Raw genomic sequence first — 22,331 nt, forward strand, 5'->3', positions numbered from 1 at the left:
TTCATTATGACATTTCTCAATCAACAGTCCAAAATAAACTTAAAACTTTCATACAATACAAGCTTTGTTTGAATATTTTATTTATTTCAATACGAAAACATTAACATAGTTTGTCGAAACGGATATTGACGCAAAATGTTCAATCGAAATAAAAAGCAATCTGAACCGAAGAGAAAGCATGATTTATCACAGGTAAATATTTACCCTATTTCGTTAGTGACCAATCTCAACGGAGAAAAAATGTATATATGCTATGAGTCATAGATTTTATGGATGATATTTTATAAGCGTAATAGAAAACAAGTTCAATAACGTCATATATTATACACTTATTTTGTATTTTTATGCTCTTGTTTTTTTTCTCTCGATTAGTTTGGAATTTTCGATGTGCCCGATCTCGAGAATCCAGATGACGATGACAGCGGTGGTGATAGCGATTTAGAAGCTGAATTGGCTGCCATAACGGCTGGTGACAAGAAAGTTAAACCGAAACCAAAACCAAAAGTAATACCACAAAGCGATCTGGATAAAATGGTTGCAGAAAGCTTACGTGATATAGGTTGGTATATAAAATGCATGACCATTGGCAAATATTTTACAATGAATTCGTTGTATATTTTTATTTAAGGTTCGGACGAGGAACTGTCAGGTGATGATGATGATCCCGATTTGCTGAATGAGCTGTCGGAGATAACGGGCAATGAAGACATCGAGCCAGAAACGACACCCACGGAACCTTCTGCACCGATTCAGCCTGTACCAATTGAGCCAGCTCCAAAATTGGACGAACCGATATTGCCAACAACAACAGTAAGTACTGTTGAATTGCTGAAAAGCCGAATAGAGATGTATAAATTATCGGAAAAAGTCTCAAAAGAATCTGGTGACAGTACTAAGGCACGTTCACGAGCTCGTGGTATCAAAACATTGGAATCAATGTTAAAACAGGCATTGGCTGGCAAAACAATAAATCCGGATGATATACCGCCAGTGGTGTCAATCAAGGCACCGAATGCACCATCTGCGCCAGTTGATACAAACCAACAGCCAAGCACAGAAGCACAACCAGAATCAGAACCACAGAAAACGGAATCTGATTCACCAAAAACAATACAAAATCCACAATCGTCAACTGTGAATGAATCGAAAATAAATGCTCTATTAGAGAGACAAGGTGAATACAAAAAAGCTGCACTGGCATCGAAAAGATCGGGAGACACAGCAATGGCGCTTCAATATGTGAAAATTATCAAAATATTTGATACAGTATTGGTTTCTGCTCGTAATGGCGAAGAAGTAGATTTAAGTGACATGCCTCCGCATCCAAGTGAACTATCTCTTGATCAATTGAAAGTGGTTGATGAAGTTCCAACACTTCCACCAGCAAAAGAAGAAAATACTGTACAGCAGTCAAGCGACGAGAAAAATGATAACGAGAAATCAGATGAACCGGCTGCTCCAAAGCCAAAAGCAGTTGAATTGCCACCACCTGAAGCACCCAAAACAATTCTGGAAGCATTAACACAACGACTTCAAAAGTATCAAGCGAATGAGACAAATGCAAAGGCCGAAGGAAATGATCGCAAAGCAAGACAAAATGGACGAATTGCAAAGCAATACCAAGACGCTATTCGAGCGCATAAAGCTGGTAAACCAGTTGAATTTGATGAATTACCAGCACCACCAGGATATCCACCGATACCGGTTAACACTACACAAGCGCCACCATCAAGACCAGCACCAAAACCACCGGCGCCCGTTCCTTCCGGTGCACCACAATCGGGCGAACCTAGCACAGAAAATACGTCATCAAAACGGTCTCCAATGAAACGACAAGATTCAAGAACTAGCGGCAACCATTCAAACACAAGTGTCATGAACAAAACGATTGAAATCTTGCTGGACCGTCAAAAGGATTTCAAAGAAGCAGCTCTCGAAGCTAAAAAGGCGGGCGAACTTGAACAAGCTAAGGAACTTTTGAAAACATTCAAAGGCATCGAAAACTTATTGAACGTAGCCAGAGGCGGATTACCCGTTGACCTGTCATCGGTTAGTGTATTTTAGCATATTGCGCATAGAACATTTGGAATTGAAAAAAAGGTACATAAAAATTACATTTTTTCTATACTGTATTTAGCTACCGATTTCACCAAAACAACGGGAAAAACTTAATGATACATTTGAAATGTTGAGTGACACTGAAGAAAATGCAGCGATATCAGATGACTTGAAGAGCGTGTACGAACATTTGGAAAAACAGTTGACGAAACAATTTGACAAATGCAAAGCTTGGAGGTTTGATTTATTTTGGATCTTAGTTTTATAACATTTATTTCAATTTAAATGAAATTTTCATGTGAAAGCGTTCATCATCGGAATCTGGGTGATGTGGCTGGAACAAATCGATTTGAGAATTTAGCAGTAACTGTCCAACATGATTTGGATATTGTAAAATTGGCACATCGAAAAGGTGGCAGAGTACCGAAATTTCGCTTCGAACAAAAAAGTTTCAACATCGTCAAATGCAATACAGATTTGGCCGAAACCGAACTTGAAATCCAAGTGGTGCGAGGCATTAGCTACAACGTATCGAGACCAAAAGATGTTGATACTTATGTAAAAGTGGAATTTCCATATCCACAGGTAATTAATTATTATGAAAGGAATATCCGATATCTACTTAATTTTTTTTCTTTTGTGAATCAGGAAACGCCCTATCGAAATAAAACGGCAGTCATTTATGACACCGATAGTCCAGAATATAATGAAAAGTTTGTAGCCGAAATTCAACCAAAAGTACGACTATGCCAACGAGTATTCAAGCGACATGGCATCAAGTTTGAAGTCTACATCAAGGGGTGGGTGTAATTTCTTTTCAATTTTTCAATGTGTATATGTATATATTTCTTAGTAACTAAGTATGGTTGATGGCACAGTATACTGAAAAACGAATCTGCAAGATAGAGAACATGAAAACTAGACCATGGCCTTTTTTTGCACCGAATGTTCTATAGTATTCTTATTTCGCTTCATTGCACCTACACACCAATATTACATATTTCCTGGTGCAAATTTAGTTAAGGCCTTTTTGATTGGTGATCTTATGTTTTAAAGTTTATTTTACATTTATTCTCTTTGCATTGCCACTAAACACCATAACACATTTTATGTTTTCATTTTTATAAGTTGCTAGTGAAGCTCTTCTTATTATTTGTCGTATTTATTCACCAATATTGATACCATTGACACGGTTAACCCTTATGTTTTAAACTAACAACTATTAATATTTGCAATTGAATTTTCCGACGAATATGATGCTTTATCTGTGCGTAGCAAAAAAAATTACTTACCATAAAATATGACATAGAATTTTGTAGCTTTCATTATTTTCGTTTGCTATTCATTTTATTAAATTATTGACATTATTAAAAAAAAAAATAAGAATCACAAATCAAAAATATTTAACGTGGTCATCGATAGATGTTCATGCTGTTCTGTAAGCCATCTGTTGCCATGCACGTGTAACACAAATCTGTTGTGTTGTTTTAGTGGATTCCTTCGATCGGACACTTTGATTGGAACGGCAAATGTGAAACTGCAACCATTGGAAACATCATGCGAAATTCATGAGTCATTTGATGTAAGCATCTACCCAGATTTTTTTATGGTCAAAAACTTTAACCGCGCTCTCTTTTCGTTTCAGTTAATGGACGGTCGAAAAACTGTGGGCGGAAAGCTGGAAGTAAAAATTCGAGTCCGAAATCCAATATTATCGAAACAAGTGGTCAACGAATCTGAAAAATGGCTTGTTCTTGAGTGACAAATTGATTAACAAATCAAAACCATATGGATAAACAAATAAAAATATGTGGCGGAATAGTTGTTATGTTTGTGAAAATGTTATTCTTAAAGAAAACCATCTTATTATTCCATTTTGATTAACATGTCTTTTTTGCAATTATTAAAGTATTGATATTGATATGAATTAAAGAAAACGCAAATTATCTGTTCAAATTGTAGATTTTAATGAGAAGAAGAAAAAAATCGATGATAAAAAGTAAATATTACAAAAAAAAAAGAAAAACATTCTACCAGTCATCTAAATCTAAATCTTTTACGATATCAACGCCGTCATCAGCAAAACTATCATTGTCACTGTCATCTGCGGTGGTGTTTGCAACTGGTTTTGGTTGTTCAATTGGTTGTTTCTTGGACTTTTTCTTTTTTGGTTGTTTTTCCACTTCAAGCTCCTCTTCGTCTTCGTCGGATGGGAAGAGATCCACTGGACCATCTGATTTTTCCGTACTAGCACTGTTTGCTTTGCGCTTGAGTATTTTGGGTAAATCAAATTCATCCATATCCTCTGATTTAGTGGCACGACGTTTTTGTACGGCAACATTTGTATTAAACCAATTTTCATAATATGTCAATAATGGTGTGCCTTTATTGCGAAGCTGAGCTTCCCATGCACTAATTGAAGCAACATCACGTAGTTCGAATGTAAACTTTTCACGCTCGGTAACAACATATTTTGAATTTTCCATCATTTTATCGACCAACAACTTTAGTTTACTGCGATAGTTGGAATTGATATTTTTACCATGTTTTAGGTAATGTTTGAGTTGTATTATCGCTGGCACAGCCAAATCCGGATAGCTAATTGTATGTGATTCTTGTGCCATATATTCCAATGTACAACCAACAATATTTTCGATGACCTCATCGCGTAAACCATTTTCTTGTAATTGATTTTGATTCAAACGTAAAATACATGAAAATGATAATGGTTTCATGGACACTTTTGAATGGCGTTGATTGAACGAATTCGATTTCAATACTTCTAGAATGAATGGCAGCACCGGAATAAATGTACGCGTTTCTTTCGACAATTGAATTAAGGCTCGAATACAATGGAACCGCAATGGAAAGTATTGTGCAGTTGGAATCAATTTTATCGTTCCGGTAATGATGCTCACCAATGGATAGATTAATGGCTGCAATTGAGCCTTATCGCTAGTTGTTGCCAATAGTTCGGACCACAAACGAATTGAATTGATATACTGCCAATTATAAACGGCTTGATAGCTTTCTTTTTTCTTTAGTGTCATTGCATTTCTCAAATGAATGGCCAATTGTCGTATGTACAGGAATACATGCTGATAAGATACGCTCAAATCGAGTGCAAACATTTCACTGAGCGAACGTCGCATAAAATTAATTGCTGGCATTGTGTTTGGACTGACAAATTTTGAGTTTCGTACATATGATAAATACATTGCCTTCAAAACGGTACTCAAAACGGTCATCTGTTGACTTCGTGTAATACGTAGAATGCATAAAAAGGCAAGTACACGTACTGTCTCCTCACCAGTGCTCCAAATAGTGACGAGACGCTTTAAAATTGGCTTCAACAATGACGTAAATGATATTATCATTGGAATCGACTGATGAATGTGTTTCAATAAAACAACCAAAATGTTTGACGACGAAACTTGCTCCAACAGTTTGGTAACATCAGTGAAATAGCCACGCAATGAACTTTTAATTTTATTCCATTTTTTGCACTTATGTGGTTGCAATGCCGTCTTTTGATGTAAACCCAAGAAACGACGAATGGCCGGCTCAAGATGTAAAACACATAATTGTACAACGCCGTTGAATGCAGCGGCACCCTCCACTTGATACGCTGTCACCGACGAATCTGTCTCACCGGCCAATGTTAAAAGTGTTGAATTCAATGCCAAAATGACATTTTTTATTATTTCCAATGGCACACGATCTTGAGCCAATTCACTTTGCCATTGCTTCAACAGTTTTAATGTTATCGAATTTTCTTTTCGCGTTGTATTATTCTCGTCTTCGAAATCACTCTCATCGCTTGCCACATCCAATTCAGCCAATGGTTTGTGCACCTTTTCTTCGTCATCATCATCGCTGTTCTCCTCATTCTCATTTTCATCATCATCCGATTTTTCCGATTGACTGTCCTCATCTTTTTCGGCACTCTCATCAATATCCGGATTGAATTTTAGAAGTTTTTTGTCATTTTGTTCCAAGAACTATTCGAAAAAAAAATATGTTGTAATTAATGATGAAATTACATGGCTGTGTTATCAATAATGTTACCTTGTAAAATTCCGGATCGATTTCTTTCAGCTTATCCAGCGATGCACCGTAATTTTCATCGTCCGAACTGTTGTTGGATTGATTTTTGGACTTCTTTTTTACTTTTTCAGCTTTAGTATCTTTCGTCGTTTTCGCTGTTTTTATTACTTTTTTCAATTTCTTTTTCTTTTTCTCCGGCAAAACCTCGTTGTTAGCCGAATCGGATACATCGTCTTCTTCAGCCCATTTTGGCTTTGCGACCACCTTTTTCGTATTCAATTTTTTTGTTTTCATAATTAATCGTAAAATAAAAAAAAAACTCTATTGAAAAATATTGAATAAACGGTGATTTTTCAATATATTTGCACAACTTATCACTTTGAATAATTTGAAAAATTCGATTGATGTACTCGATTCACTTTCAAACGCACCAAACTATCAAAACGACAACGTGCTTTTCAATGTGTGTTCATTGCTTATACATATTGACATTTCACTCAAAAGAGTCGAGTCGATAATGCAGGGCTGTATACCATTCGAGTTAGGGTTGCACACCGTTGAAATGTCAACTGTCATTCGGTGTTGAGCGATTTGTTGTTTTTGTTTTGTAAGAGCACCGAGTGCTGAACGATAAGAGCAATTACCATGCAATCCATATCAACTGTTCGACATTGTTACCGCACAAATGGTGTAGCCCGGTTTCTTAATTTTGTCCAAAGATTTAATCATAATTCAACGATTGATACAAATGATGTGGAACATCATTCAAAACTAGCTGACGGATGGTGGAATCCCCAAGGACCAGTAGCACCGCTGCATTCATTGAATAAAATTCGGTACGAATCGAAAATATCATTTAATTCTAAATTGCTTATATTCTATTTTATTTTTTTAAATAATCATAGTGTGCCATTTATTCGAGATGGATTGGTTGGAATAGCCGGTATAAATAAAGATAAAATAAGTTCAGCAAAACCTTTGGAAAATGTAAAAATTCTTGAAATTGGCTGTGGAGCTGGCATTTTAACGGAGGTACGAAGTTGATATTTTTCAAAAGAGTATTTATTAACAATACCCAACTGATGTCATTCAAAAACTTTTTTTTAGCAATTGGCTCGCATTCACGCACAAGTTGTTGCAATCGACCCCAGTGATGTACTCATTCAAACCGCCCATAAACATTTGCAAAGGTATCCGCCAAGTAACGAATTATCCAAACGCATTGAATATCGCTCTGAAACAATTGAAGAACACAATTCTAGAACAAGTACAAAGTATGATGCAGTCGTTGTATCTGAGGTGCTCGAGCATGTTGATGATAAAGAAACATTCTTAAAGTTATGTACAGCACCGCTTCGATCTGGAGGATCAATATTCATAACCACATTTAATAAAACTACGTTGGCATGGTTGGGTGGCATTGTATGTGCCGAATATATTCTTAATATGATTCCACAAGGCACACACGACTGGAATAAATTCATTTCACCAAGAGACACACAAAAACTTTTAGAACAATGTACGTAAAATGAAAACATTGAAATTGGTCTTTTGGAATTGGGGTTTACTTATCGATATTTTTCTTCCAGGTGGATGTTCAACTGTCATTTGTAATGGATTTTTATATGAATTTTGGAGACAAAAATGGATCTGGACCAAACACAATCAATTTTCATATGCATTGCAAGCAGTGAAGTCATGAAATATTGCATTTGATAAATTATTAGCATTAAACGCATGATTATGAAATGTCGCATTTAAAAAATAGCTGACGATGAAATAAAATCTTAAATAACGGAAAATCTTAATGGATTCAGCACACATTTTAAAATAATCCATTTATTCAATATTGTATTTTCGCTGTAAGAATTAAAAAAATCTAGATGGCGCTTTGAATTGTACGAAAAATTCAAATGTGAATTGATGTTGATTTTTCATTGTATTTACTTAAAAACCGAAAATTGTGAATATACGTTTGGATTTGGTTACCCGTGGATACGAATGCATATGCGTTTGGATGTTTAGCAAAAGTTCGAGATATTTATTGACCTACAGATTGACGGATACATATTCTGCTTATAAGCATAAATATATTTTTATGGTTCACAAAAAAAAAAAAAGGAAAACAGTACACATTCATTTGACCACAATATTCATCTAATGTACGCTGAATCATGCTTAGAATAGCAAAATCTTTTGAAAAATATGAACTCAGATATGTAGATGTAATGCGTTTGACGTCAATAAGAAGAAACATATGAAAAACTTTTGCTTGTTCATTCTATATTTAAATTCTTCCACAAACTTCACTTTAAGAAGATCGATTTCCGCTTGCCATCAGCTGCCAACACACTCGATGAATATGAGAAAATATTCAACATATAATGATAGAAACAAGCAATGATTTATTCAGAAAAAAGTCATTTATTCATTTCGTCCAGAAAAAAATCAAAACATTTATGATAAATTATATGAAATCAATTTGCTTGAAAGTATATATTTTATGATGTTTTCTTTTCAACTTGAAAAACGGAAAGCAAACATCTAACAGATCATGAAAATATTTATGAACGAACATATACGACAACAAAAATCACATTATATACAATGAAATGTTTGTGTCATGGAATTTTCCATTGACTGCAAAGTGCTCAAAATATTGTTCTTCAGTTACACATAAACATATGAATTCTTGAATGCATTTTTTTTTAAATCTTATAATCATTTCTTAAATTCAAAGATTTCACATAAAAATGTCGGTAGGAATTTCAAATTGATCGCAAATATCAATTATACGGAAAATAATGAACAAATTGGATAAAAATGATTTTGTTTTGGCACTATAACTTTAACACGATAAATTCTATATATTTGTTAAATGAATGTTAAACGATTATCTAAAAAAATTAAAATAAGTTCATTTTGTTGTGAAATCTCAGTCGTTGAGAATATATGCGAATAGGGTGAAGGACATAAGATTCCGGACGAAAAAAAAACATTATCGTAAGAAAGCTAAAGAAAAAATGTTGTTCGTCCGGAAACCGATGATTACCCTACCCGTATATTTGCTAATAAAAATCAAATTAAAATATTTAAAACACATGTCTTTGAATGTTTCAAATCGAAACAGGAGTTTTTTTTTTCTTTTTGATATTCCATTTGATATCTATATCTTCACCTGTTCCTTTAATATTGCATTCACCTTGAACATTTTCTTATTTGATGTCACACGAACAACAACACTTATTATAAGTTATAAACTTCGGGAATGACACAAAATCGTGAAAAGCGTGTGATATAACACATCTCTTGGAATAGGATTGAGAAAATAAATTCGTTACATCTTACACTGTTAGCGTCAATATAAATAAGTTGCATTTAACGAGATTGTATTTTTGTTTACTTCTTGCACACATTTGAATTTTAGAATCTGGTTTGAGTTTATCTGTCATTTAATAAAATATAATTATTTTCTCTAAACATTTGATTTAACGTTGCTTATTCGAATGGTTTTCATTTTTAGTTTGAGTGACAAAATACCATACATGTATATATATTACCAGTGTTTTTGCTCTGTCGGCAGAAATGCAATTCGCAAAATGTCGCTCTTATTAATCGCTGACAGTCTGATTTTTTATTTGGTTAGTACGAATTTGAAAATTGGCCATTTTTGTTAATTCAACGATGGCCAATTAGATAAAATATTTGTTTACTATTTAAAATTACATTAGTCTCAGCAATGAGAAAACAAATAGATAAAATATGTGAAGATTGCATATAAAAGACACAAGTAAAAAGGTGGCTGTAATAAACACCGGGAGTGTAAGGTCATACAACATCACATTCTTTGCTTTTCTCATCAGACGACATTTCATTGTTTCAACTGATCTGAGGGAGAATGAATTACAAAGTGTGCGAGATATTACCCTTACCACCATACATTTCTTTTAACCACACATAAACGAGAACAATCTTCTTTGTATATTGATGAAAAATAAAATTATTTTCGGTCGATTCAGATGGTAATCAATCGATTTATCATACATGTATGAACATTATGCATTCGAACAAAATTCAATCAATAAAATGTCTTTAACATCGTCATCGATGTATGTATATAATGTTTGATTTCACTTGAGCGTTTTCTTTTCATCAATATTCTTTTTGTGTTTCCTTAAGACTAAACTTGACATTGCTTAATTGGTTAAATTGCATTTTAAGAGATAGTCATGATTTCGAATAAAAATCGTAAAACATTTCGGATAAATTCATTTCTCTAATCAGATACATTTTTAATAATAGAGAAATAAAACGGAGACAAAAAGGAAGTTCTTTTATTTCTCTTACGATTATTATTATTATTATTATTATTATTTCGTCAACAGGATGAACATATACATATACACGATATTTGCAACTGGTCGCATTTATTCTTTTAAAAGATCCTATCAACTTATCCTTTATTCTAAAATATCATTCTTGTCCCCTCTCCCCCTCAAATTCAGGGAATATTTCACAAAAACATTTTGCACCCATTTAATTCAATGGTGATTTCAAATACATTAACAAATTTCTTCAAGAAAGAAAAATAATACATTTGTCTACACACACGAATCATAAAACACATGAACTCATTTCTTCACAATAAATATTATTTTAAATGAAAGTATCACAACGAACAAGAGGTAATATTCATTATACCTAATTTAAATGTTAATAATAACTAAAGCATCTCAACACCAGTATTGAATTAATTTGATAATTTTTAATACATTGCTGGAACGTCAGCAGTTATGTTAATATAGTTCATTTAGAAAAAAAACGGGTTGACATAGTTGTTGATTCCTTGTATGAAGTTTACCCAAAGGGAAAAGTAAATTTAATGGTTTCTCTCAGAGCATATACTACGCATAGATATATATCCTGGATATATTGTCAGTATCCGATATTCATTGGAGCCAGACTTTGAAATAGAGTAAAAACAATAGAAGTTATTGTTATAGTGGTTGTAGTAATGTAAATGGTTTTATACTTAGACCTATAACAATCACTTCTATTGTTTTCACTCCATTATAATATCTGGCTGCGATAAATATCGGATACTCACAAAATATCCCGGATATATATCTATGCTCAGTATATGCTCTGGTTTCTCTTTTTGTTTGGTATCTTCTTTTAAATCGTTCAATTGTAAATTATTTAATAAAAGAATTTCATTATTGCATAAGCAATAAACATCTTGTCGAATGTCGTCTCGCTTAAAATGGAAATATGATGTTCGATGAATTCTTCGATTCATTTAGAGATCGCATTCAAATTAGTTTGTTGAAATGATTCTATTTCAGAAATATTTTAATTGAGTTTCTGCTTCCTATCTAATTTATAACGATAAACACATTTTATTTGCCACACATTCAACAGTTTTTTTTTTATGAGAAATGTTTTTGTATAAAAAATACGATGAGGTGTATATGATTTTTAAAAGTGGAAAATACAAAAATTGGATACGACTTTTTTTTTCACTTATTCAATACATTAACTTCCATCGAAGATTTAATGATTTTTATTATGCTTCATTGTTTTGCTCTTTTGCTCTTCTTTCTATCTTTGTCTTTCTTTTTTTGAAATTAAAAGCTCTTTCCCGTTTCCCAAAACCTCTTCTTTCGACTATCTCGACGTCGAATGCGGTCTGTAGTCCGATCTTTGCTGCGTCTTCTTTCGGCCGATGGATACAATGCATCTGGTGAACTATCGACTTTTTTCAGCACAATTCGAAATGTGAATGTATGTTTTGGTGAGGCACTAGCCGCTCGACGTGGCGATGGTGAGCAATCATCAAATTCGGAGCTCGATGTCAAATGACTGCTTAGATATGATGTTGAACATGGTCTGGGCTCGAATATTGCAGCGCATCGTTGATCGGTGCAAATAAAACCAGTCGTTGATTGACCGAAATGTGGAAAATGTTGCTTCGTTGGATCGGCAAATGGGCTTCGCTGCGGTGATGTAATGCTTTGATGCTGTTGTTGATGATGCCATTTGCTTGACGAATAACTGTATGAATCATGACTGTCACGCGAACTATAATTTGACGATGTCTGATTGAGTAATGGACTACGAGCACGATGTGATGCCGAATAATGACTTTTTAAACAGTGATGTTTATTTGGTTCGGATATTTGTTTTTTCGCCCGTGGCGTGGAAAAACGTGATGAAGGCGATTCAAAATCAAAGTGAGTTTCAATTGATGATTTACGCAGTCCGGTATATGTAGTTTTTTCGCGTTTTTGAAATGTTTCCACATCAACAATGTCAATTGATGATTTTCGAATATCAAAACCGGTATTCTTATCATCGTTGTCGATAATTTCAAAGCTACTTGTTTGATCTTCGCAGCTAGTCGATTGATAACGTGAAATTTCAAAGCTGGTGTGACTTGATGATGGATATCGGCTCTCAAAACTTGATTCATGATTTCGATCTGTATCAATCATTTCAAAACTATCACCAGCCGAATCCAGGCGATTTAAATTCATTATCTCCGGATCGGTTTCACATGGGCTTCGCAAATTTTCCAAATACGGTGAACGAGGCGGATCAAATGATGATCGACGTGATGGTGGCATTATTTCAAATGTGGGACATTGCAGTTCAGTTTTTTGTTCACCACAACTAACATCCTTGATCGTATTTGCACCTTTTTTCGCATACACTGGTTCCGGTTTTAACACAAAATGTTCGAGTGCATTCTTGAGTGTGTTAACCGCCTCCTCAGTGAAACTTGTGGCATGCGTTAGATTTCCATTGATTGTGATTCCATCATCCTTGATGCTATCAACACTTTCTCTATTTTCATCTCGCATTTGTCCGTGATTTTGTGGCTTCGCTCCTCCCTTCCGCATCTGCACATTATACTTTATATTACTAACTACTTTTTTATTTTGCTTATCAAAATCTAGTGTATTTATGTTGACTATTTGAACTGGACTTGGAGTTGCATCTTCGATTGTTTCTTCACGAATTTTCTCATGTTTTATATATGATTCGCCGACCTTTTCAAATCGAACACTATCTAATTCGAATGTTTGAGCTTTTGGATCAGTTTCCAAGTCACTAATTTCCTCGCCGCTTGATTTTTTATCTTTTGCTTTTTCAACGGTGCGTCGTAAGCGAAACGACATTTTCGAATTTAATAATTTCAATGACATTTTCGACTCAAGTCCGGCCTCGGATAGTTGTTTTGTAACAGCAGTTTTTGCTGCACCACTAGACGCTCTTGGTGCACTAGTAAATGTACTTTGTCGTATTAATGGTGTTGCTGAATTTGATTCAGCTCGAGAAAATGCGGCCGCAAATTTTCCCGTTCGTGTTGCTGATTTCTTGGAAGGAATTCGTACAAAAGCCAAAAGTTCTCTCATCACACTACGCTCTTTCCGTGGCTCATTTACTTCAACTGGTTGCTCCTCTTTTGGAGATTGTTTGTTTTGCGCACCAGTGTCTGATGTTGGTATTTCAGGCGAAGAAGATACATCATACATTTTTTCTGTAATTCCACAACTTTCTGAGGGATTCGATACTGTGATCGGTGGTACATGCAATGTGTTCAAACCTTTTCAAAATAACAAAAAAAGCACAAGAAATTAGAATAAAAATTATTTAAAAAAAAATCTTGTAAATCGTCGCAATTGAAATGTACCTTGTGGAAAATTGATTGGCGATCGACGTGATTGTACTTGTATCGTTGGGCTACGTCGGCCATCATCGAAACCTAGTAATACAGCGGTGGGACTTTTTTCTTGTACGTGTACCGTTGGTGTTGGACTGCGTCTATCAAACTCTGGACCAAAGCCCAGCGGGCTACGATGTCCAGTTGGACTTTTACTATTTCCCGGAAACATTGTTGTTGGACTTTTTCTGTGTTCCAGTAAATCGAGCGGCGTCCGATTACCATCATACATTAGGAATACTGGAGATCTTCGGCCACTTGCAGGACTTATCAATTGCTGACTTGGACTTCTTCGGCCAGTATTCAAGGTCAATGTATGTCCAGTACTATTTTTACGCGAATGAGATGTGCGCAATGTACCTTGACGCGATAAAGAAAATGGGCTCTTTGACGACATACTACCAAAACTTTTACTTTCTTGCTGAGACATCGACACAATGCTCGGGCTTTTTTGTGATGGACTACGTTTACGTTCGATTGTGGTGTTTGGGCTTAAAATGAAAATCAGATCAAATTAAAATAGTTTTTCTTTTGTTTTCATTGTAAAAGCATGTAAAAGCTTACCCAAGATTAAATGGTATAAAAGAGTTTGGACTTCGACGTTCAGAGGGAGAGCGTCTGGTACGGAAGCTTTGTGATTTGGCTTTGCGGATTTTTGGGAGGTGCTTGGAGTGGTGGTGGTGATGGGAAGAGGGGCCGTTTAGCCTTTGTTAGTTGCTATGAGTCGTCCCACTGGCGGGATCGCTGCCGCTTGAGCTAAGTGTTGTGTTTGATCCATATGGATCTAAAGAACTTTGTACTGACATTGATCGTCCTTGTGATGCTCGCGCTCTTCTGACACGACTCGAATTTGGCGACAAATTACCAGGATCAATACTTGCCGGATCGGCCTGTATTTATTGAAAATTCAAGAATTATTAATTTTTCGAATTGTCTATACAAACATTAAGGCATGCTTTTTTCACTCTAAACAACTTCTTTTTTACTGAAAATGAATTGAATATACAAATGATTGATTCAATCAATTTTACTATCAAATTAATGTCTTGATAGACTTGTTCAATTATTTTCTATATCTAAATCATTCTAAAAGAAACGTCAGAGGTGCACGGAAGCACATACTTCTTATCTATTCAAACTATTCAATGAGGTGACCATAAAATGGAGAATATATTCATATTTACAAGGAGTAAACGCTACATGTTTCATTTTGTTGGAATTAATTTACAGGTAATCGAAAATTCTAGTTAACTGATTTATTTACACAACAAAAAATATTCAAAAGACATGCGCTATTTTTAAACTAACAATCAAATTGTGCATTTTTCAAGCACAACATATTTTGTACATTGTCATCTAAAACTTGATTTATTTTATTGAAAGCAAATATATCATGAATTTTTGTTTAAATGAGGTTACGAGAGAAATCTTTTATATCAATCATAATTATGACCAATAATATGTTCGTCTTTATCAAAATTCAAAATAATATCAAACGCGTAATGTGAATGTATTGAAAAGCATCTAAAGAAAAAAAGTTTACGTGTGTGTGTGGGTGTGTGAAAATATTAATTTACCTGATATGCTAGGGCATTCATAATTATCGAATATGGTACCAAGCCTAGCGGGTGTATTTCTCGCATCAAAACATTAGCAGGAATTTTATGAAATTGTATATATTCCAGAAAATTCCCAACCACTTCCTTCAGCGGCACATTCTGGTAAAAAAACTGTTTACTTTTAGTGCTTAAAGTCTAAATAGTTGTTTGCAAATAAAACTGAAATCAACTCACTACTCAAAATATTATTCGTTGTTTGTTAATATCAAAAGAATATATAAATACATCATAAAGACGAACATAAAATGACACTCATAGGTAAAATCATAAATACGTATATATTTTACTGTGTAAGAGTCTAAAAATTGTATTGATTATTTAAATATACCAAAGGCGCACGTGTCTCGTTAACCTAAGCCAATTGTTGTCAAATGAAAAGAAAAAACCTTCACTTACCGGGTTATTGTCGCAGTATTTTTTGCTCCACATCAAAGCCGCCTGAAATTTGGTGAATTCATCAGCTCGTAACTCTTCACGGGCCAAAATCAAACGAACAACATGTTGTGGAAGCAACGTAAAGCTACCCAAATTTAAAACTTCATTGCCATGCTCATCAACAAACTCAAGTACTTTTTGTACCAAACTTTTCGTACATTTGTATTGAATATAACGTTCAGCCGATGCTAATAAAGCGCACACTGTGTCCACATTGATGCAACATTGTACAAAACCAGCACATGCCCGTCGTAATTCTTCCAATCCATAGTAATCAGCCGCATTCATGACACCAAGCAATGTTCGTGGTTGTAATGTTACACATCCAGTATGTATGTACTCGATCAATTGACGAAATACGTCCGGTTCAAATTCTTCAATAATTAACGTTTGATGTGCTTGTCCAGATGGCTGTCGGTGGTTTGAAACAGACAAAAAAACACAAACAAATCCAATATTTTAATTTGGGACCGAAAGTTTTCTTATTATTATGTGTGCGAAAGATCAGTACAAAAGACAATAACAATCATGCCAGAAACATTTACAAAACAACAGTAGAACAAGGATTTTGTGAAATTCAAACAGCCATTGTTCAATTGCTCATAGTGAGCACATATATATATCAGAAATAGTTAGAAAAATATTTAGTCACAGATTCATATTTTGCCTTAGAAGTACACATATTTATGTGATACAAAGTAATCAAAAACATCAAATTAACAACAAATAGATGAATAGCAAAAGATAAAATGATCCAATACTACTAGAGGAATAACATTTGAAAAAGTTTATGATATTTGCTTATCTAAATGCTTGTATTTTTTTAAAAAGTATTTTTTTCAACTTCAAATCAAAAGAGAATAGCTTCTACAAGTTGATGTACTGTTCGATGATGTCGAATCAAAACAATTCGAAAGTATTTTTCATTTCCGCAGAAAATATTTTTGCCATCAACAATTTCTATTTAAATAATGATGTCATTGAAAAGTGTCCATAGAAATCGTCTATATTACTGATAAGACCCAGATGACTCAGATACACGATAAAATTGAGCGAATGCTTTCGCTGATGGATAAAAGCTTCGCATTCATTTCATTCATTTAAATTCAAATTGAATTATTAAATGCAAAATTACTCCATTCATCCATTAAATAGTTGGCGCCATTGAAAACCTCAATGCGATTGCAATGCGTACTTGGTGAACAAAGAGCGTAATTCAATTGTGGTCAACAATGAGCAATTATTTAAATGAGCGAATAAATACGATATTGCCGAGAAAACAATCTCTTTTGTTCTGAAGTTGTTAATGCGGAAAATGTTTGTATCACGAAGAAGAAGAAGAAGAAGAAGAATACATCTACGAGAAAAAGAGTCATATATTAATCAATACCAAGAGATGCTCATATGAATTGATTGTTTTTTCAAAAAGAGATAGAAGTTAAATACATCGAATTTAAAGATGAAAAAATGAAATGCTCAAAAAACAGTAAGTGTAGCTTTATCCAGGGGGTAGACACCACTTTCATTCTACATTGCCAATACATCTATCTTGCGATGAGTTTACTGCTGTTCATGAATAAATGCTAATTGATACATTCTCAACGTACGGCACACAACTGAGTGACTTGAACTCGGGTGACGATGATAAAAATGCATTGGCTAATGTAATACAAATGCATAAATACGTAGACCATTTGTATAATTTATGGCAAAATGGTTGAAAACTATCTGGTTATATACTGAACGAAAAAAAACCGTGTCTTCCCCCTAGAGCTTTATATATTGATTTTAACTGTTTCTAATAGATGCTAAGAGAGTTTTCATTTACCTCTGGTATTGGAGCCAATTGTTGGCTGAACCCACTTCTCTATAAAGCACATACATAAAATGTACACCCATGATTTTGTTTTTCAGTTTGAAATTTAATTTGATATTGTTTGAGTTAATTTTGTTTTTCTTTTCTTTTTTTAAACTTTAGTTATGTATTGAGCATTTAAATGTTACTCAAATAAATGAAAGAACGAGAACATTTACAATTATATATATATATATATATATAAAACGTATATAAAACATTATGAGGGTGGACAAAGTATAATACATATTTAATATTCATTGTACAAAAATAAAACATCGGAATTTTATGGATATTAATAGAAAATTATTGAAACAAATATTATGAACGTTTCTTTCTCTTCATTTATTTTTTCTTCTTCTCTCATTTGATCTCATATAAATTGAAAAATTTAAAAATGCTTTCAACAAAATTAAATAATAAAACAAAAGAAAACAAAAAGTCTCAACACCATTAGTAGAGGATATGGAATTTTTGAAGCCTGAATTAATGCGAAAAATATCGATTGCATAAATTATGGGCACACGTTAAATAGAAAAGTATATTTGAAATTTTATCGAAAACTTTTTTGTTTATTCTAAGTTATGCTTGGAGAACGTTAAGTTTTCCATTAATAAGACCATGTATATTGTCGAGCTTATTTTCAAGCTATACTGCACACACTACCACAGTTAATAATAACTTGTTTTTCTTTTGTGTTGAAAACCCACATCGAATTCTGTGTGAGAAATGTCGTAATTTATGGATAAATTTTTTATTTCATATCAAACTACAAACAGTGTTGAAATTAAATAATTTTGATAGAGAAACTCCGTAAAAAAGAACCGGTCGATATAGTCGAGACTGAAGATGAATACATTTGAATAACACAAATTACCTGTTGCGCTGCATTTTGTAAATTCAGAAGTGGTTCAGATGAACGTTTCAAAAAAAGTCGAAGTTTATTCTCACGTGGTGGTGGCTCCTTCTTACGTTGTGGCGATGGAGCTTGATATAACATCTTCTGAAATACACGCGATCGAGCCGCTAGTACAGCCTATATTATGTGATATACACAATAAAATCCAAAGTTCAGCATACAGTCATCATATTGGATAATAAAAAATGAAACCTATTAAACATACCTTTACGGCACAAACGGGCTCTCTGGTATCACCAACAAGGAATGTTACGTCACACAGCTCTGGCATTGATGCTAAAAATTTCATATCCTCAGCCAATCCAGTTTTGTTCTCAAACGTTGACAAATCTGGCTCGGCATCGGCCATACTAGATAATGTAAGCACTTCAGGCATTTTGTTTGCTCAGAAGTTTTTCTATCTGTATTCTTTAAATAATGCTATCTGAAAGATTTCCGAACGAAAAGAGAAAAAAAAAAGTTTATCTCTCAGAAAACATATTGGAATATGTCTTGTAAAAATGAAAAATTGAAGTAAATTCCATTTCCATGATTGCATTTCACACATTTTTTTTATCTCATGTCAAAACAGATTTGAACATATATCACTACTGTTGCTTCGACCATGAATATACATTGTACATAGATGAATCGTCTTTTCTGATCCGAAAACTTTATCGATGCTACTAAAGTTTATCGACTATCAAGTTTTAATAAAGTACACTTGAATGCTTGTTTCAAATCAATTGCAATTTCATTTAATTCGTAAATATTGACAAAATGAAATCGAATATACTTTTTTCAGACTTGACGCATCTTTTGTTGCTTCAAAGTTTTTGTGTGATGTCAGAAGCAGTACGGTAACTTCTTTTAAAAAAAATTTGTTCAACTGTATTTCAAGTCCATGTAATTAAGTACTTATATTTTGTTATTAAATGTCTCGATAAATTTGATACAGTGAAGGTCACACCCAAATGTATCCTTTTCGACACAAATTCGACTTTTGTAAATGTTTTTATCTGATTAACAAAATGTGACTTTCAAAATCGCTTAAACTCTTTTCTTTTTCTCAGTCAAAATGTTTCAAAACAACGAGACTTCGTTAGCGCATTTCAATTTGATGCATGTATACATATTGAATGGTAACCAAATTAATGAACTTGAATCTATATGTTGACTGACAATTCAAGTAAATAGAAAGTTTGTATGAAAGTAATAGTGTGTTATTGAATGCTCCTTTTGTCTGAGCTGAAATTATTTACTCGAGTTAAATATTTGTGTTAAAAACCCTGGTTAAAACAATTGAAAATCGAAGGCATAACAATTGTATTCGCAAACAATAGGCATTTAAGGCCAGAGAAACAATGAATATGATATGCATACGTATCTATTTGTATGGACCTACCTAATTTTTCAACTAAGATTCCTGTTTTGTCGGAAATTTTTACTTCGAAGGCAATTGAAAACTTGAATCAATTCTTTGTTTGAAATGATTTAGAGCACTCATAAAATATATATATTGAATTTAATTATATATGTTGTAGATAAATCCGGAAGTATGACAATCGATGGTGCTTCATGAGATCAGTCTCGATGAGATTGGTTGATTTCACTAATTTTTTTTTGTTTCAGTCTCAGTAAGTCAATAAACTTTGCTTTTTTTTATTCTATAAATTTGATGATTACGATGATAATGATAATGATGAACAGTATTACTGTTAAATCATTTTCTATTTTATTTTGATGTTGTTTTATTTTGTAGGTAAATTTCACGAAACCAAATCTTCGGAACAAATTTAAGGTACTGGGTGGTTTACTCTTCAATGTGCGTTTTATCAATCGTTGAACTTTTTTGTTGTTGTTTAACTTAAATCAATTGTTGCTGATAATCTCAGTTCAACAGTGTTTTATTCATCTACTTTTTCGTCTTTATTTTTTTTATTATCCGTCAGGCACTTTGCGAACACTTAACTCAATACCAGCACTATATAAAGAGTAAGTCAACAATTATTTACGTTAAATGCTCAGTTCTTCGTTCATTTATTACACACACTTTTCGATTTTGAACATATTTAAATCAAAATGACTCGATATCGAATCAGGGTGAAAGAGTAATGCTAAGTAAATCACTTTGAAAATTAAATATTGTTCGTTATACTGTATCCGAAGCTGTTTTCACTTGTTACATCTATTTTTTATTTCTGAACATATAGAAAAAAAAGAGTGTACAAATGCTTGCGTATGTCCTGTGTGTGTGTTTGTATCAGTTTTTGTGTTTGTGTGTATGTATATTTATGCGTGTTTTGGTGGCCATACACATAAATGTATGTGCAAATGTGATTGTGAGTATACGTGGTGGTTCAGTTTTCCCTGAGATCTTTAGTTCGGTGTTTATGCTGGATGTGAAACGAGGCGTTTAAGGTTCATTTTTAAATTGAGGCTGTGTGCTTGTGTGAAATGTCCTTTAATAAGAGCGTTTATATATTTCGCACGATGATATTCGCGCACAAGCAGAATACATTTTTAGTTTCTCTTGGGATAATATATAAACATTTTTTTTATTGCTTTAGCGCAATGTTTGGTCTAAATTTGATGTGCTCTTCAATAAGAAAATAAATAAACGTATACACGTTATATGACAACACGGACACATGCTTCTAAGACATGGCCATCGATATGTTTATATGCGCACGTTGGTGTATTTACTCTCGATGTTTGTTGCGTTTGAACAAAAAAGCTCTTTCAATGTCTCTCCATGGCTGTGCCGTTGATAAATGTGCGCATGTCGTGAAAATCCTTTCTGTACGTTTGAATTAATGGGTGCACAAATATTTATTTAGTTTTTTTTTACTTTCTAAGCAGCTAAATGAAAGCCATTTGTTGATTGATTGCTTTTTATATGAATTTATGGATTACATGTGAACAATATTGTAGAAAGCTGATACCTTATTTATTTTAAAATAACAAAACAAAATTTAATAAAATTGTATTTTTAATGAATTTCAATTCTTTTTGAGCAACATTTTAAAATTGTATATAATAATACTTACGACATTTATTTCATCTTCTCACATTACCTACAGAAATGAACAGTTTGTACTTATAGACAGCGTATACACGAGACGGTGAGTCATTTCAAAAACCATACTACATATATGACTATATGATTCAACGCACAAGTTAACTCACTCTTCTAATTGCATTTTCCTGCTCAATGAATTCAATGAACAAATTGTTGTAGGTTTTACGTAAATTCCATCATCCTTGTGTAATAAATTAAATCAGGTAAGAGAAAAACAAAGCAAAGTAGAGAAGGGTGCTCTCTTTGAATTTATCAGATAAATTCAATTAAATTATGAACAGAAACCTATTTCGTCAACATATCTAACCAAAACTCAAGTCGCTGCTTATGTACAGCACTCAGAACGGAATTGTCCGTACAATAATTTTACCATCGATGGGATGTTAATTGGAATTTTCTGTGGCCGACTAATTCGAAACAGCCAAGCCAGAATTTATTCGTACACAACAATATGGAACCCTCCTCCACATTTTTAAGTGTTTTCACAGAAATTCGCACATTTTTTGCCGTTGCGCTTACACGATTCTTAACAAGAATTTCTTATTTAAAAATCCTCTTCGAAATTCTTCCTTAACATCTGAAAACATATTACTCGAACAGGTCGTTGTACA

The 22,331-nt window shown here is 33.5% G+C and overlaps 4 protein-coding genes across 6 annotated transcripts; 2 read left to right on the forward strand and 2 right to left on the reverse strand.

Annotated features, from left to right (window-relative positions):
* The first annotated feature begins 24 nt into the window (after positions 1 to 24).
* LOC116345373 (coiled-coil and C2 domain-containing protein 1-like) lies at positions 25 to 4,014 on the forward strand. Of its 2 annotated transcripts, none has more exons than XM_031774669.1 (8): positions 25 to 192; positions 373 to 559; positions 629 to 2,049; positions 2,138 to 2,295; positions 2,364 to 2,643; positions 2,707 to 2,858; positions 3,481 to 3,640; positions 3,704 to 4,014. In XM_031774669.1, the coding sequence occupies exons 1-8, from the start codon at positions 136 to 138 to the stop codon at positions 3,818 to 3,820; spliced, it is 2,532 nt and encodes an 843-aa protein (XP_031630529.1). In that variant the 5' UTR covers positions 25 to 135; the 3' UTR covers positions 3,821 to 4,014. The 2 variants fall into 2 exon arrangements, with proteins under 2 accessions (XP_031630529.1, XP_031630531.1); XM_031774671.1 differs by having other exon boundaries at positions 3,550 to 3,640.
* Positions 4,005 to 6,558, reverse strand: LOC116345374 (nucleolar complex protein 2 homolog). Its single transcript, XM_031774672.1, has 2 exons — positions 6,127 to 6,558; positions 4,005 to 6,059 (listed from the first exon to the last, which is right to left on the reverse strand). The coding sequence occupies exons 1-2, from the start codon at positions 6,397 to 6,399 to the stop codon at positions 4,089 to 4,091; spliced, it is 2,244 nt and encodes a 747-aa protein (XP_031630532.1). The 5' UTR covers positions 6,400 to 6,558; the 3' UTR covers positions 4,005 to 4,088.
* A 120-nt stretch (positions 6,559 to 6,678) lies between these two features.
* Positions 6,679 to 7,924, forward strand: LOC116345376 (ubiquinone biosynthesis O-methyltransferase, mitochondrial). The gene is made up of 4 exons (XM_031774675.1): positions 6,679 to 6,941; positions 7,011 to 7,137; positions 7,213 to 7,624; positions 7,695 to 7,924. Exons 1-4 carry the CDS (start codon positions 6,751 to 6,753, stop codon positions 7,805 to 7,807), a joined length of 843 nt encoding a protein of 280 aa, XP_031630535.1. The 5' UTR covers positions 6,679 to 6,750; the 3' UTR covers positions 7,808 to 7,924.
* Positions 7,925 to 8,532: 608 nt separating this feature from the next.
* On the reverse strand, positions 8,533 to 20,857 carry LOC116345375 (serine-enriched protein). Of its 2 annotated transcripts, XM_031774674.1 has the most exons (9): positions 20,044 to 20,851; positions 18,865 to 19,083; positions 18,618 to 18,776; positions 15,847 to 16,296; positions 15,409 to 15,549; positions 14,662 to 14,721; positions 14,396 to 14,517; positions 13,802 to 14,322; positions 8,533 to 13,714 (listed from the first exon to the last, which is right to left on the reverse strand). In XM_031774674.1, the coding sequence occupies exons 2-9, from the start codon at positions 19,033 to 19,035 to the stop codon at positions 11,733 to 11,735; spliced, it is 3,606 nt and encodes a 1,201-aa protein (XP_031630534.1). In that variant the 5' UTR covers positions 19,036 to 19,083; positions 20,044 to 20,851; the 3' UTR covers positions 8,533 to 11,732. The 2 variants fall into 2 exon arrangements, with proteins under 2 accessions (XP_031630534.1, XP_031630533.1); XM_031774673.1 differs by lacking the exons at positions 8,533 to 13,714; positions 13,802 to 14,322 and adding an exon at positions 17,714 to 17,752 and having other exon boundaries at positions 14,413 to 14,721; positions 20,044 to 20,857.
* Positions 20,858 to 22,331: the final 1,474 nt, after the last annotated feature.

This window comes from Contarinia nasturtii, unplaced genomic scaffold, assembly GCF_009176525.2.
Source record: "Contarinia nasturtii isolate CC-2019 unplaced genomic scaffold, AAFC_CNas_1.1 Cnas_scaffold_1240, whole genome shotgun sequence".
In the NCBI taxonomy this organism is placed as follows: domain Eukaryota; kingdom Metazoa; phylum Arthropoda; class Insecta; order Diptera; family Cecidomyiidae; genus Contarinia; species Contarinia nasturtii.